Source organism: Thunnus thynnus, chromosome 3, assembly GCF_963924715.1.
Source record: "Thunnus thynnus chromosome 3, fThuThy2.1, whole genome shotgun sequence".
Lineage (NCBI taxonomy): Eukaryota > Metazoa > Chordata > Actinopteri > Scombriformes > Scombridae > Thunnus > Thunnus thynnus.
In genome coordinates this window covers 31107997-31124029 of record NC_089519.1, presented here as the reverse complement: position 1 = coordinate 31124029, position 16033 = coordinate 31107997, and the positions used below count along the sequence as shown (strand labels likewise).

Below are 16033 nucleotides of genomic sequence, written 5' to 3'. Positions count from 1 at the left end.
AATCCATTAAGATTATGTGGACAACAACTAATGAACTGCATTATGTATTGTTTATAATTAAATTTTTTCTGTTACTGTATCTCTCCATATCCAGTCACTGTATGGATTTTTCTGGAAGCAGTTTGGCTCTCTCGAGGTGGTATCGGGCTGCACGGTGGGGATGCTCCGCGATGTCTACGATGGTGACGGTATCAAACTGCGCCGTCGCGAATACTACACCATGCCAGGTTTCCGCAAGTACGAGAACGACACGGGCCACATCCTGGTGCAGTGGTCGGTGGGAAGCCCCTTCCACTTCGCTGGCTGGCACTGCTCCTGGTGTTTCACGCCAGAGGGAATCTACTTGAAGCTGGTGTCAGCGCAGAACGGAGACTTCCCACGCTGGGGCGACTACGAGGACAAGCGAGACCTCAACTACATCCGCGATCTGATCCGGACGGGGGGTTGGTTCGATGGCTCCTTGCAGGAATATCCCCCTGTGGACCCCAAAGAGCACATGTACGCCCCCAAGTACATGCTGGAGCACTTCAACAGGTACCACTACCTCCTGGAGAACCCTTATAGCAAAGTGTCCAGACAAAGTGACGGCTAAGAGTACAGTGGGGAATAAATACGTGAACTAACTAACAAGGCCCAAGTGAGGCCTCAGCAGAGTTTTGGGGGGCAGTATGGTACTGACGAACTACATCTCTCATTGGAGCGATACTAAATGTATCTCCACCAGGCAGCACTGATGTTGCAGGGATTTAAAATCTCTTAAAAATCATTCTTTTGGGGTTCAAAGGGAACACTGAATCACATCCACCATGGATTTATGGTGAACGCGTTGAGAGGACACAACCACTGGATAAACAAAGTCATTGATTTCCTCATTCCTCCCTTTTTGGGGGAGGTGCCAAGCTATCTCTCCATTCGTCAGCCCGCCCCTGTCCTCCCTTTCCTTCACCCGACCCGATTCGACATGCCATCCGAGAGAGGGCAGCCGCTTCGAAGCAAAGCGAGGGATATTTCGCAGGCGTGTGAAACCTGTGGGGATGAGAAAACTTGGAAATGAAGGATTGTTTCGTTTTTTTTTTTGTTTCTGTCTGTGTTTACTAAAGTTTACGAACCGGCTGATGTTCCTGATCCACCCCTCCACCATCAAATGTCTTCCTGTCATATTTGGTGACCTCTTTCCTGAAATGCAGCCACAACACACATTCATATATTACGCTTTTCTTGGGTGTCAGTGGAAAATTCTAAATCCTATTTAAACCCCGCTGGAGTACCCACCAAGAAATTAAAAGGAACGACTCAGCGGAGAGATGTTTCAGCTCATTCATGTACTCACACTCATCCCACACGCACCTTAGACCTTTTTATGTCTGTGTGTTTGTGTTTGTGTGCGTGCGTGTGTGTGTGTGTGTGGCCTGTCTTTGCAGCATATTGAAGTGGAGTGTTGGGCTGTGAAAGGGGGACAAGATCAGCGAGAGGAAACAGAAGGCCAGAAAGAAACATCGGGGGGGGGGGGGGGGGAGCACAACGGAAGGAATGTGAAGAGAGACAGCGAGATGGGAACACAGCACGAACGAGACAGAAGGCAGGAAAGAAAGGAGGATAATGAGGGAGGAAGAGAGCGGTGATGAAAAGGAGAAAAAAAAAAAAGGAGGCTCTCTCGACGCTCCCTTCCCCACAGCGTCTGCTGACGCACGAGAGTTGCAGGGATGAGTGTGCAGAAACTGCATGTGTGAACGTGTGTGTGTCCCCCAGAGCTTACAGACAGCTCTGAATAAATCATGTCCTGTCAATGGCATCAGAGACGGACGAAACTCGCCGTTATTGTTTGTCCAATGAGAACAATGGAGACCAGTTGGGGAGAGATCGCTCATCAGTCATCTCTCTGTCTATCCAACAGCTGAGATGACTTTGTTTCCTTGGAAACAAAAGTATGTGAAAGAGGAGACGGGATGGGTGTTGTTAAGATGAGTGGGTGGGTTCACATCAGGCGAGGAGCTGCAGCGTTCAGACGAGGTCAACGCTGACTGTAGGTCCCACGGGTTAAATATTCCTCTTTCTTCTCAGCTGTCAATCGCCCACTTACTCTTGGAAGCATTTCTGTCTTTCTCATGTCTTCTTTCTTTCTCTTTTTTACGCTGCTAAGTGTCTTTTTCTGTCTTTGGTACTTGTTTCCTCTTAATCCTCATTAACAAAGCGTATTTTTTCCTCTCCTCGACTCCATTATTATTCTCTCTTTCTCTACACATTTCCCTCTCTGTCAAACATTCTGAAGTGTCTCCAACTCTTTGTCTAACTCTCCCTCTCCCGCCCACACACACACTCCATTTTGGGTGTGCGTCTATTTCCTCGTAATCCTCACAAAAACGCCCAATTTCAATAATGGGGTAAATGGTGTATTTATCTTCTCTGTGCCTCATTTCTCTCCCCGTGTCCCTATAGGACAGGGCAGCCATTACCATGGCGATGCCTTCCCTCTGCCCACAGATCACTGTCATCTGAACATTTAGGCATGAGTGCTCATTTTTGTCTTTTGCCTTTTGCCCCACCCCCCCAAAACATTGTTTGTTTGGCTGAACTCCGGTGACATTGTGGAAGATTTGGCACGCATATTTTTCCCTGCGGGTGTGCATGATGTGGGCTGAGGGTAGCAGGTTGCTAGCGCTCTTGTCAAGGACGAGGAAATGATAGCAGCAATATTTACAATGCTAGATTGCAGCTAAGGAAGCTAAACATGCAGCAGACAAGTACCGATCAGAAAAGGCATTGATTTTTCTTTTAATTGCAGATCGACTGCATCCAGCATCTGCTTCTTCAAAGCCTGTCTGGGTTTTACAGATACCTGAGCTTCAGGATAGAAGCTGTTTCCAGGTGAACAGCTCCTCAAAAAGAATAACAAGTTTTGGGAAGGAGAAGGCAAACGTTCCATATTGTAGCCTTAATTATCATCTCAATATAGAAGGCCTTGATTTCCAGCTCAGCTTCACCTCATACTTTTTCAGATCCCAGATTCAACTGTCCTGAGTAAGACTTTGAATTCTAACCTCCTCATTTATCATATATTCCTTTGTACAATATTACCAGCCACAGTAAAACCCTAAGGCATATATTGAAATCTAAAAAAAATGCTCCGGGTTAGATATAAAAAGCCTCGGTCCATTTATTGGATCAGCGGATGAACAGTGATTTAGCAAAACCGGTTAAACATTTCCGTCCCGATGTCCACCACCACTCAGGCCCTTCATGGCTGTGAGCTCCTGGTGGGAAAAGCAGATTAGCTGCTGACAGTTGTGTTGGGTCTGTGCTGCTGCCTCGATGGCAGCGTGGTCTGCGGTGGCAGCTGTTCGGGGTTTGGTGTTGGTGTTGAGAGCCAAACCTCCCATCCAACCCCAGAGGGGCTGCGGAGAGAAACAAGCTTTAAATAGGATTTGACATTAGACGACACAAGAATCTACAACAATACCGAAGCTTTTTTGTTACCAAATTAGATTTTCGGCCTTATCAAAGTGAGGAAACTAAGGGTGTTTCCTCACAATGATTGAGGCTGATGATAGGCTTGAAAGGAAATTAGGTAACTTGAGTCCTGGGAATTTAACAGAGTGGATCTTTTAGATGCAAACAAACATGCAAAAACAAGACGTTTGCACTTTATGGCTTAACATCATCTCAGAAATGTGACCGCAGGGGTGTCAGTTCAATCCCATTGTGGGTTGGGGTGTGTGTTTGTATTTAAGCTCTTGCCAAGAGGCGTTTAACCAGAGTTAACTCCCAACTCTGAGTGTGCTGCCATCAGGCTGCACATCTGGTGAACTGTGCGTGCACTTGTTTGGATATCTGTAAGTATGCTGTGCACTTTTAATATCATTTGTGTGTGAAAGACAAGAGTGAGTCATGCTAGATAAGGGTGTCTGGCCTGGCTGAAAAGGAAGCCAGGGTTACTTCGCTCGGCCTGTTGCCCTGTTATCACCATAGCAACGATCCTCTTGATGAATTCCTGAGATCCCTAACTGCCTGAGGTCATCTACGAGATAGCGGCCCAGTAGAATAAGAGGTGAGGGAGAGCAGCGGGGAGATGATTTGAGAAATCCTAAAACTGCTATCGATCCCATTCGGCAAACGCACGCTTATAAAACAGTAAAAAATGCAAAATCTTTCATCGCTCCGTTGCTTTCAATAAATGTCACAGCACTGCAGAGCTGAGAATAGTAACAGATACATGCTGTGTACACAATTAACCAGCACACACCCTCCAATTTGTTTGTGTTCTGCATTGATTTGACTGACTCATCACAGAAAGTAGATGATTTGCATGAGGAACAGAAAAGGTAGATAGCATAAATACGTTTTTTTTTTTATTTATCATAAGCCAGGAATAAAACATGAATGTGATTTTTTTTTTTTTTTTTTTGGACCGAGCAAAGAGAGAGAGAGAGAGAGAGAGAGAGTGTGTCCTGTTGCAAACAAAGCCAAGCCATGATGAATGGAGACTCAAATCCAAAAAAAGAGACATTTGAGAAATAATCCTTCCGCCGCCGTTCCCAGTGACAGTCTTATTGGATGAAGCGTGATTATGACACGGGGAGAGGAGGGAGGTAATAAGCTTGACCGAACAGCTTTGATTTTTCACTTTGATGAGAGAAAGTCATCGCGGCGATGAAATGAAAAGCGTCCAAATGAAGGGAGCAGCTCATCATCCCTGTAAAAGGAAATCTATAAACTAGTGACAGTTAAAGTGGAAACGAGGCTGTGATGTTGAAAGATTTGAGCGGTGTTTGTGCCGCCTGAATGGGCGTGTAATGGATTCAAAGTGTTATCCAAATTGTGGGGGTAGGTGGTGGTGGTGGGGGGAAGAGGGGGGAGGAGTGCATCTTGCTCAAGGACACTTCAGCAGATTGTGGCCTGTTATAAACGCTTAAACAAAACCTGTGACATTTGCGTCAGCGGACAGTCTGTCTAATCGCTGCTCTGGCTCAACGCCTGCTGCCACTTTTGTCACGTCCAATCGTGACAATCATAAAGTCAACAAAATAATAACATATGGGATAGAAAAGAGCTGCAGCCAGTAAACACAACACAGCCTGACCTTGAGGATATTATAGCTTTTTTGCAGCATTTTCAACATTTTTACAAACATACAAAGATACAAGCTCTGACTATTAGTTTGATCAGGTTGTCTTCTCTGTCCACCAACAACTAATCTGCAATAAACATGGCTGCTCGCTTCAGGTGATTGGAACTGAGGGAATAAATTAAGTGTAAAATGCAAAACTGTAAATGAGACGCAGTGATACAACTGCAGATGGGGGGGGGGGGTTTTGGACTTGCGTTGCTAGGAAACAGCTCTGCGCCGTCTGTATTTCCTTACAGTTATTGATATTAGCAATAGGAGATAAACTGGGACCCATTTGGAAGGTTAATGTTTGTAGTTTAAAGTGAGGATGTAAGCGCTGTCAGAGAAAGACATATTGACATTGTTCCGTATGTGGAGCTTTGCTGCTGTATACTTTGGCATATTACTGCAGGCCTGTATCCAACAGACTAGTGTCTTTTGTTTGGTAACTGTTCAGTATCAGTCAGTTCCTCTCTGGTTTAAATAGTTTATAAACCACACAACATATTTTCTTTGCCTAAAGTATCAATTTAGTTGAGTAGAAATGTTTTTGCATGTAATTTATGTGCCTAAAAGCTTAAAGGGGCTTAAAACAGTGATAAAAATTGGATTGGTGCATCAGAGGTTGAGATATCCTAATATTTAGATGTTCAGTTCAAAACACTGGATCCTACATTTCCCATAATGCAACTTGGTAGCATCTTTTCATTAGGGCCTTTCCTATCTGATGAAATGTTCACATCTTACAAAGTCTTATGTCACCACCTTATAACGCAGGCTTTCTGTTTTAAATTTGAAGTTTGTCTCCAACCCTGATGGCATCACTATGACATCATCTGGGGTTTTTTTTCCCAGACTTGACAAAGCAAATCCTCCAGAGTAGAACCCTGCACGGGACTGTTTTCTTAATCCCTCTCCCGGCCTCTCTTGCTTGATTTCTGACCATTACCACCTCTTTCCGCAATGTGTGTGTCCACTCCATTCACACCCACATAATAGAGCTCCATGGATTTTGTGTATTCTTCCATCCTGCAGGGAAAACACATTATTTTACTGTGTAGTATTAATAAAGAGATGCATACATGTCGGTAACAACGTAGCGAGATTACGTTCTAGTTCATTCTAGTGCAATAATTACAGTTATTCTAGTGAAATAAGTACACTTAATCTAGGGTAAAATCACATTGCATTTATTTTTTTTACTTATTATTTTATCAACACATATCGATAGTATCTTGTTTAATATGTGCAAGAAGAAGTGCTTTATCTTTGAAGGAGACCTTACTTTGACCCAGGAGAACAGAGCAGGTATGTCACCTCAGCCCAAAGGTGCCAGATTTGTGCCCGTTGTAGATCAATACTTTTGCACATTTGTTTATTTCCACCTTTGTCTTTAACAACTGATAAATTTGTCCAAATGTCAGACTTGCCTTGCTTTGCTTTTGTATCATAGTGACCTGCTTTGATCTTCTTTTCAACTTCATTTGTTGACTTCATCCTTCTGGTTAGCACTAGCTAAATCCTGGGACCCGCAGTTTATTTTTTGTCCGCCCACAGCAGAGTTAAAACCATCCTCTCCAGCATGATTTAATCTCACTGTAGTCCTCTACTTCAGAGACACAGAGGACATACAATTGTTTTTAAAGGCTAGGTAGAACTAATCATAACTAGTGAACTGATATTTGGTGTAAAATCAGTGGATTGCCCCTCTTATATATCCTAAAGACAACTTTGAAGATACAGAATGTCATCACAAAAAAATCACTGTCAGTCTGAAATAATCAGTATCAGCTTTCAAAAACGCCAGTACTGGTCCGGCCCTCTTCTCACCACACACACTAACCATCAACACATGTTTGCAGCGTTCAGCACGTGTGTGCGCGTATCCCATACAGATGTGTGTCCGCAGGGCTGTGTTGCCCCACCGCCGCCATCACCACCCATCTGTTGTTGTGCTTGCAAAGCGGCTGACTGGCTGCTTGTCTACAGGGGCTTACATGCCTTCACGGCTCTGGCCCCCCGCCAGCTCTGTGGCTTCCACCGATTGATCTTTTCCAAGAAACATTAGCGGCAGGCAGGCAGGAAATCAAGGAGGAGGGTGTGGGGGTGCAGAGAATAGAGGGTCATTTTACTAGGGTCCCTTTTTGACTTTGTTGTCGTTCCTTTTTCTTTCTGTCTGCAGGGTTTCAGTGTCTGGAAAGTGTGGAAAAAGACTGGTACTTTTGGTAGAGTTTCTTTAAATGACCAAACTCTTTATGAAAAAGTGCTAATGTAGCATGCTGCTACATTAAAGACTGCTTTTTTTTCCTTGATTTCAACCCGTCATCTCAAAACGCCTGATGTTTATAGCTCTGAAGAACAGTCCTCATTAATGTAACATCGCTACCACTACTGTAAATCATACTTCAAATCAAATCAAAGAAATTAAGTTCTGTAAAATGGGATTTCGAAATGGAAACCAGCACACGCCTTCCATCAAGCCGCAGAAACAGAACACTGCTGCCGTTTGTTGGCAATAAAAATGTTGTTATTCTCTTCACTTAAGCAACGGAAAGCATTCACATTCCCCGAGCTGAGCGATCACATTAACTCTGACAGCTGCAGCGATGTGTCACCACTGATTGGAAAGCGGTCGGCCCTACTAAACACAAGCATCGCCCCATGAGTGCAAGTCTTCAACCTACTTTTCTGTGCTCAGTTGGACGTCAGGGTTAGATTTGTTCGTATTAGACCGATTCCTGATAACCTACAAATGGTATTCAAGGGTAGGTCACCCAAATTACACAAAAAGGAGACATATTTTTCCACTTCCTTGTAATTCCACAGTATCCAGCCATTCAAATAGTTTTGGTTTCATCTGTCCAGATTTTGCAATATCCAAAAACCTAAAAAATTCCTTTCTGGTAATGGAGGTGAATGTGTTTACAGCTCTCTCATTTGAACTCCCTTCTACCCAGGAAATAGTCAAGTCTGAAAGCTGTCGACTGGGTGTTCTGCTGATTATGCGTAGTAACAGGGAGAAGCTGTTCAATTTTTGTCATACAAGTTTCAAGTTGCAACGCTTTGAGCACCACAAACAAAATTCCATTCTGTTACTGTTACTGTTGGAGCGGAGGCAGAAATCAGAGAGGGCAAATAAAACCACAAGTATCTGCATAGATAGATACAAATCTCTAGAGCTGAGTAAAAATGTTATTTTCAGCTTTTAACATGGCAGAGAAGTACCTCGAGTTCTTGAAGAGTTCAGAGAAAAAGGGGAATTTTTAACCCCTACGCGTCTAAGAGATCAGAACAGGTGCTAAATAGACCTTGTGGTGTTTTTTTCTCAGCTGATGTTTCCACAGTGGAGAATGAACTCGGGAGCCTTAGAAAAGTTTAATTTTATTTGAGTAAACAGACCATTTAAAGTATTAAGAAGTGTTGGTAATTTAACAACAAGCCTCAAAATGTTGTATTCTCCCACTGAGAGCTAGAAGCCTCTTATTGTTTATGGCTCTTTTTAATGAGTAAATCAATCGGGTCCAGTTCTGTACAGAAAAGCACTGGTGTATAATTTGCTCTATCACACATTGAACTGTGCTTCAGTTCAGCAAAAAAAAAAAAAAAAAAAAAAAAAGGCATCAAATCAAGCAGCAGTTTCGAAGCAGTGTCGAAATGAAATAATGGAAAATTTATAATGATGAGCGGGAAACTCCTCCTCCATTTCACATTTCGAACTGATGAATGCGTCTGGTATGCATGACAGCAAAACAGGAGAGGTGTGCGAGAGCATATGTTGGTAAGTCAGGGCTCATAACACGTCTGAATGTGTTCCAGGGCAGATTGTTGGCTGCGGGGCGGGTGTGGGACGAGTCTGGTCCGGGAGTCCATATGTTGTGACACTGCAGATCAAAAAAGATGAAAGTCAGAGTAGCGCTGCAGAGACAGATGGACGCAATGACACATACGACGTGCGCAAAAAAAAAAAAAAAAAAAAAAAAAAAGTCAGGCACGCAGACAGACAGGGCCGACGCTTGGCTGCGTTTCAAATGCCATCAGAAACTGGAGGGAAGGGATCTCTCTCTCTTTTTTTTGTGCGTGTCTGTGAGGCTACTCTATATGGCCGAAAGTATTTGGACACCCCTTCCAACCCATTTTTATGCTCTTGTGGTCTAGGAGTGTTTTTCACAGTTTAGTGTTCCACGATTTTGAGTTGTTTAAAGGCGACTTTGACGAAGCTGGCAGCTGAGTATCAGAAGTAAAGTAATGTGATTACTCTTACAGTGAGTAATCGGTATTCTATCAAAGTTAGAAAACAACATCCTCGGGTCAGTTTTTTAACGGATTTCGACTGAAGTTTATCTGCTTTATCAGGCCTGTGTGGATGTGGTTTGATCAGATTTAATGGGCAGTAACTAAACAACCCACATTAGATTCTGATAAACCCTCATCGGTACACAGATGTACATGACATCACCTTTTTTTTTAACTGAGAGGAACACAGAGAAAACTGTTCCACCTTTGACTGAAAACAGTGTGTTCACGCAGCATTCCGTCACTCATAGGAAGAAGCTGATTAGGGTAAAAAATAGTTTTCAAGGCCTTTAATGCAGCAGAGATATTTTAAACCGCTTCTGACTTTGTGTTAACAGGCTCTTTCCTGTTTGAACATGACAATGCCTGAGTGCCCGTAGCCAAGCCAATAAAGAGTTTTGCCAGTTTGATGTGGAAGAAGTTAACTGACCTCGACCTCATCCAGCACCTTTGGGAACGCTGATTGCGAGCCAGGCTTTATCACTCAACATCAGGGGCCAACGGGAGCAAATTCCTGCAGCCAGGTTCCAAAGTATTGCATAAAGCCTTTCCAGAAGAATGGAGGCTGTAATAGTTTCATATCAATGCCCATTGTTAGAATGACATTTACAACAATTACACACACACACGGGTCTTTCATTCAGGTGTCTTTTGGACATGTACAGTATGTGTTTATGCCTTTGTGTGTGTGTGTGTGTGTGTGTGTGTGTGTGTGTAACTCGAGCCTACCTGCAATTCTCAGAAAGTCGCTCTCCCTCAGCAGCCCCGGCCTGAACCGAGACAGACAGAGAGGGGTGAGGGAGGGAGAGAGAGGGTGACGGGGGGTTACAGAAAGGCAAATGAAAGGGGGAGAGGAGGGGGGAGAGCGAGGGGAAAGAGGGCGAGAGCGAGCCTCCAGAGGGGGTTTGAATTCCCCGCAATCAGAAACAGACGGAAAAGAGGGAGTGACCGATTCCTTACAATCACAGACTTTCCACATTTAGAGTTTCCCCCTCTTTTTTTTTTTACTTTTGGTTTTGTTTTTGCACTTTTGTGTGAAGTCAATCGATGTGTCTTTCTTTCTGGGGGTATTGTTTTAATATTGTTTTTGGTGGAAGTCCTGGGAAACAGACAGGGAGGGGCGAAGTGTGTCTCCGGCCCTCTGTTTTTCTATTTAACTTTGTTTTTGTACGTTTTTTTTTTTTTTTTTGTAACTTCATCCACTTGGCAGCTTGATATTTAATGTCTTTTTAAGGCGACGTGTGTGTGTGTATGTGTGTGTGTGTGTGTGTGTGTGATTGTGTGTGTAAGCTCATATGCACTGTCTCAGCCTACTGCTAGTATAGACTTCTACTCCACCTCACTGATCTTTTACCTCCTTCGATGCCGCTAAAAGGGGTGTCATATACTGTGGCGGCCATCTTGCTTTCTGTGACTTTTTTTTTTGTCGCCAGTTGTTTTGATGACATCATGTTTTCTTTGTGACCTTAACAGCATCACATAACCACTTGATTTATGGTGTTTTTTTTTTAATGTTTTTTTTTTATGTTGTTCTTCTTTCATGGTTTTATTCAATTAACTTTCCTTCTTATTCACACATGGCAGCATATATACAGATTCAAACACAGCACACACACACACACATATATATATATACATACACACACACACATAATACAGCCTCTGTTTTTTTTTTACTGTGCTCTGATTGTGGCCGTGTCCACTGCTTGGTCAAACAGTCAGACTACTGTAGCCGCTCTGTTTATGCCCTCGCTGTTATGTGATCGCTATGAAGGCTCGCCATTGTGTGACCAAAAAACCATTTTTGTCGTCGCTCAGCCACTCAGAACCGGTTTGGGCCGGAGTCCCGACACAAGAAGAACCCAGGATACAGGAAAAAAAAAAAAAAAAGAACTCTGCCATTTTTGTCCTCAGCTTTTTGTTTAATGTTCTATGTTTGTCACACAGCAGTGTGATGTTGGTTTGATGCTTTTTGTGTTCTACTTTATTTTTCCTCTTTTTATCACTGATATCCTCTATGTATTTTTTCCCCTCCAAATAGACAACGATGTCAAAAAAACAGAAAAAAAAAACAAAAACAAAGAGATGATGATCTCATTTGGAAAAAAGCTTTTTTTATTTGAGTTGCATGCTGAAAAGCAGATAGTACTTCTGCCTATAAATCTATGAATTGCACCTTATTGGAGGGATGTGGTTATGATTTTGTTTATTTTTTTTAATGCATACACAAATATATATATATATATATATATATATATGTATATTGTTTATTTGTTTTTAAATTTTGATAAAAGACATAACTGTTAGCTTGTCAGGCGATGTATCTTAAAACCGAGTTTTATTTTTTTAATGCTTATTAATGCAAGGTTTCATTTTAATTGATGCAGTCACTGGTGTTTGTTTTGGGACAGCTTCATTAAGCAGCATCAGAAAATAAGCCAGAGGCTGGTGAGCATGCAAAAAAAAGTCCAACACATATCCAAAAAATGGAGAGACTAATAAAGATCTTCATAAAACTAGACTTTAAGGTAACACACACCTCAAAACTAAGGTTCGAATCGAGTCATAATATACAAATGTAATCCAAAATGAGATTTGTGTTACCTTAAAACTTAATATTGTGGTAATCCAAGATGCCTCATAGTGAGTAATATATAACAAACACCCTGGCAGAGAGCTGATCATGAACTTAAATCCTTTCTACACACATTCAGCATAAACAGGTTTTCTTTGTTGGTAAAGACAGAATGATTCTGTGATAAAGACAAGTGTAACTGCCTGGCTAACTGCTGCTGCTTAGTGGAGCCATGCCCACACACATACACACACACACACACACACACAAACACACAAACACACACTGGCCTGTCCTCACACAGTGACCACTAGGAGGCGTCCTGCTCGTCCTCTCACATATCACACACATACACACACGCTTCACATTTCCTTCCGTCCATCTTGTCCTTGGAAAAAGGACAAGCTGAAAAAAGACACCACATTGTTTTGATTCATACAGATTTTCACACACACGCACACACACACACACATCAACAATACGGTCTTGGCAGATGACTGGCAGCAGGCATGGCGCTGCCACCCGGTCTCATGTCCCCGGGGCAGAGTGCTGTCTGCAGCCAATTAACCAATAGGGCCGGTTGCCAGGTCCATATCCATCTAATCCTCTCCACCCTCCTGCCAGGTTGCCAGATTTTACCCCTCTACTTTTTTAAACAGACTTTATTGTGTTTAAAAAAAATAAATAAATAAAGGGGTTTACAATTAGAGAGGGATAATGAAAGTAGGTTAGATGACTCGGTTTGGGTGTTTATTTTTTTTTTTTATTGGATAAAATCCTGGTTTAAGCGAGCGTGTTGCAGCGCTTTGTCTGCACTTTTTTAGTTGACCTACATGAAACTGGAGAGATCACTAGAAAACTGGTGAAGCCTGTAATTCTTGTTTATCTTTGTCCACCAATACAAAAGCCCAACGTACACAGACACTCCTACCTGAGCAGCTTACAACCACGTCCACGTGTTAAAACTCGAAAACCAGGAGCTTCACAAGAATATGAAGCAACGTTTGCTATCAGCAGAGGACAAAGCAAAGAAATCACTTTTTTCTTTATATATATATTGACAGCTACATATGAGCATACCCTATTACATATTGTGACATTGTACATCAACATAACCTGTACGCCCTGCCTCCCTCTGTCCCCATGCACTGATAATGATTGTATATGGTCGCATAGTTTTATTTTTTATATCATTATTGGGGCTTCGTTTTGTTTCTGGGATTGTTTGATTAATTTTGTGCTGTTATTATGAATTGGATCGATGGGTCTGTCGCTCTGTAATCGGTGTGTGCGGGAGAGTGTGTACGTACTGTAGCTTACTGAATGTGTGTGAGAGAGAGTAAAAGAAAGCGGGATCGGGTGTGTCGTTCAGTGGCTCGGTGTTGGGCTCCCGATGCGCATCAGCCCTTTGCCTGTGTTCATCATTGTGCCAGTGTGTTCAGGTGTTCCCTTGCCTCTACATCCGTTCATCCAAATGGAAGAGAAAGAGAGAGAGAACGGGAGGAGGAGGAGGAGGAGGAGAAGGAGGAGGCAGAGGGCCTTTTTCCCTCAGGGGGAAAAAAACACAAATGAGAAAAGATACTTTTGAAAAAAGGATATTTTTCTCCTCTGCGGGGTCTCAAAGAAGAGTGTAAATTTCTTAAGTTAATTGAAAATGATGAATAAAAAAAAAAAAGCTCATTTGTTCTCTATATGAATGGCTGTATGTTAACCATGAACAAAAAGTAATGAGTTCTATGACAAAGACATATAATAAATTAATTTTAAAATTTTAACAACGCTGTCTTGTTTGTTTCTGACTTCCAGGCTTTTGTTGAGGTTTGGATGTTGAACTGTGTGTGTGTGTGTGTGTGTGTGTGTGTGTGTGTGTGTGTGCAGATGCAGTTTTGCTAGATTGCTGTGATTTGCATCATCCAGCCGTCGTCTCACTAGAGGGCAGCACTGCAGCACACATTGTTACAGCTCATTAGGATGCATCACTATGCACACTTTGTATTGCTTTGGATTCATTTTAACAGCAGACTTTTAATGTCCAGGAGTCTTTTGTTACACTAAATTATACATCCTGTGCTTAATTACAAAAAAACAAAACGTACCTCTAAATTACAAACTCAACATGCACTTAAAAGCTGGAAACTGATCACAAATTCAACATTCATAAACTGTCAGTCATTTTGACTGGGCTAGAAATACAAGTTCTAATCATTGTCGGATTAAACTATTACAGGTTAGGCCCCTATTGACCCCCCTCCCACTCTTTATGTATGTACCGTACCCTGTCATCTCTAAGTTCCTCCTATGCTACAATAAAACTAATTGGTCATAGAGTGTCAATTAGTTACAATACAATTTGATTAAATAACTTCTCTTTAATAATATGCACCATGTGAGCAAAATATAAACTATAAATTAAGTTTATAGATTTATAAACAAAGTTCAGGAACAGAGACCACGTCAAGTACACATCCCGCTTCTGCACAACAGAGTATTTAGGTATACCCCATCCGTTCTTCTCCCCTCGTCTCAGTTGCAAGTCCCTCCCACCCTAACCCCTCTCTTTTCATCAACCATTTTAACACGGGAACAGGGGGCTCTATCCAGGCGATGGACTGGAGAGACATCTCCCCCACTCAGTCTCAACCTTCTCCCCCCCGTTCCCTCCTACTTTCCCACTGTCGGCAGTCGTCGTCCAGTCGACACACCATTCATCCATCATCGACCCTCAACCCTCCATTCTATGTTCCTCAACTCTCACACCTCACCCCTTTCCTCCCCCCATCACTTCATCCCTCCATCCCTAATCCTTCATCAGGTTCTCCAACCCATCAACATATTAGCTCTTTTTCATTATCTCTATTAAACTATTTGAAATCTAATGTTCTTGGCATGGTCTCAGCTAGTGAATGAGGTCTTAAAACTATATTTTGACACAGCTCAAATTTAAGTAATAGTGCAGTACAGAGTCTTCTCATCTAACTCAGCAACAAAGCAAACAAGCACATTTTCCGAAATGTTGAACTATTCCTTTAAGTGGTGCAAATTCCCTTACAAATTTGGAGTTGATTAAATTACCAAAACCAAGTAGCATGAGGTGAATCTGGGCTTTCTGGGGGTCTTGGGTACCTGTTTCCCACCCCGCATTAGTAATCCAGCCATGCTTCTAATCACTGAAATTAAATTGTAAAAAAAAAGTCAGCTAAGGTGACTGTAAAACTGATCTCAAGACTGATACTTATTACAAAATTGTCGTACCAGAGGCTTACAATTATCTGATTTTGAGGAAAATTATCGTACGCAAGTCATAGCCAAGAGAATAAATAAGCTTAAATGTGTAATTTCAGAAAACTGGTATTCATTGAGATGAACCACCTACAGATCTAGCCACATTGTTTAAAAAGAATAAATAAAAAATTGCTGATGTAGTTATATGATAGGTGGAAGGGCGTAATCTTTCACTCAAATAAAAATGTCAACATTGAAGTAAAAGCACAGCTGTTCAATAAACTAAAGGCTATAATAGTAAACTCTAACAAAACAAGTTGTAGCATCTACACGCTCACCTGATCAGCTGAAGCCCACCGCTGTGCAATCTTCAAACAGGCTGCTCTAAGTGTCCAGATTGGCTGGAAAGACATCATGTGAGAAGAGATGCATGATACTGTCACAAAATGATCAAATTATTGTACATTATGGGACCTTTTAGCATTATTGATCATACATCATACAGAGGGCAAAATGATTGTTGAACTATTATAATTATCATACATCAAGGCACTCATCCACAAGATTACTGATAACTTCACCACCAAGTAACTGACACAACAAAACACTGCGCTAAAAACAGGAGGCAATAACTGTGTCTATATAGACGTCATACAAAAATACAACATGTGCAATGTGAAAAACAAACTAAATATAAAACATCCTAAAATATCTACAAATTCAACAGCAGCGGTCCATGTTTGGGATACTTAAGGGACAACAAAAGGGTAATTTGAGGCCATGACACCACGGTGACATTCAGCTGGGAAGAAGGAACGACTGTGAGTCTAAACATCCAG

At 42.1% G+C, this 16033-nt stretch overlaps 1 protein-coding gene and 1 long non-coding RNA gene across 4 annotated transcripts in view; one reads left to right on the top strand and one right to left on the bottom strand.

The window, feature by feature from the left end:
• The window catches only part of mgat3b (beta-1,4-mannosyl-glycoprotein 4-beta-N-acetylglucosaminyltransferase b), a 79009-nt gene extending 65268 nt beyond the window's left edge, over positions 1-13741 (top strand). For all 3 annotated transcript variants that reach the window (XM_067585389.1, XM_067585388.1, XM_067585387.1), the window contains one exon: positions 95-13741. In XM_067585389.1, the coding sequence (XP_067441490.1) occupies positions 95-592 (498 nt within the window). In that variant the 3' untranslated portion in view covers positions 593-13741. The remainder of the gene's footprint in view (positions 1-94) is intronic.
• LOC137180136 (uncharacterized) lies at positions 8849-15738 on the bottom strand. Its single transcript, XR_010927913.1, has 4 exons — positions 15533-15738; positions 10127-10167; positions 9828-9962; positions 8849-8985 (listed from the first exon to the last, which is right to left on the bottom strand). It is a non-coding gene; the product is annotated as an uncharacterized lncRNA (long non-coding RNA).
• Positions 15739-16033: the final 295 nt, after the last annotated feature.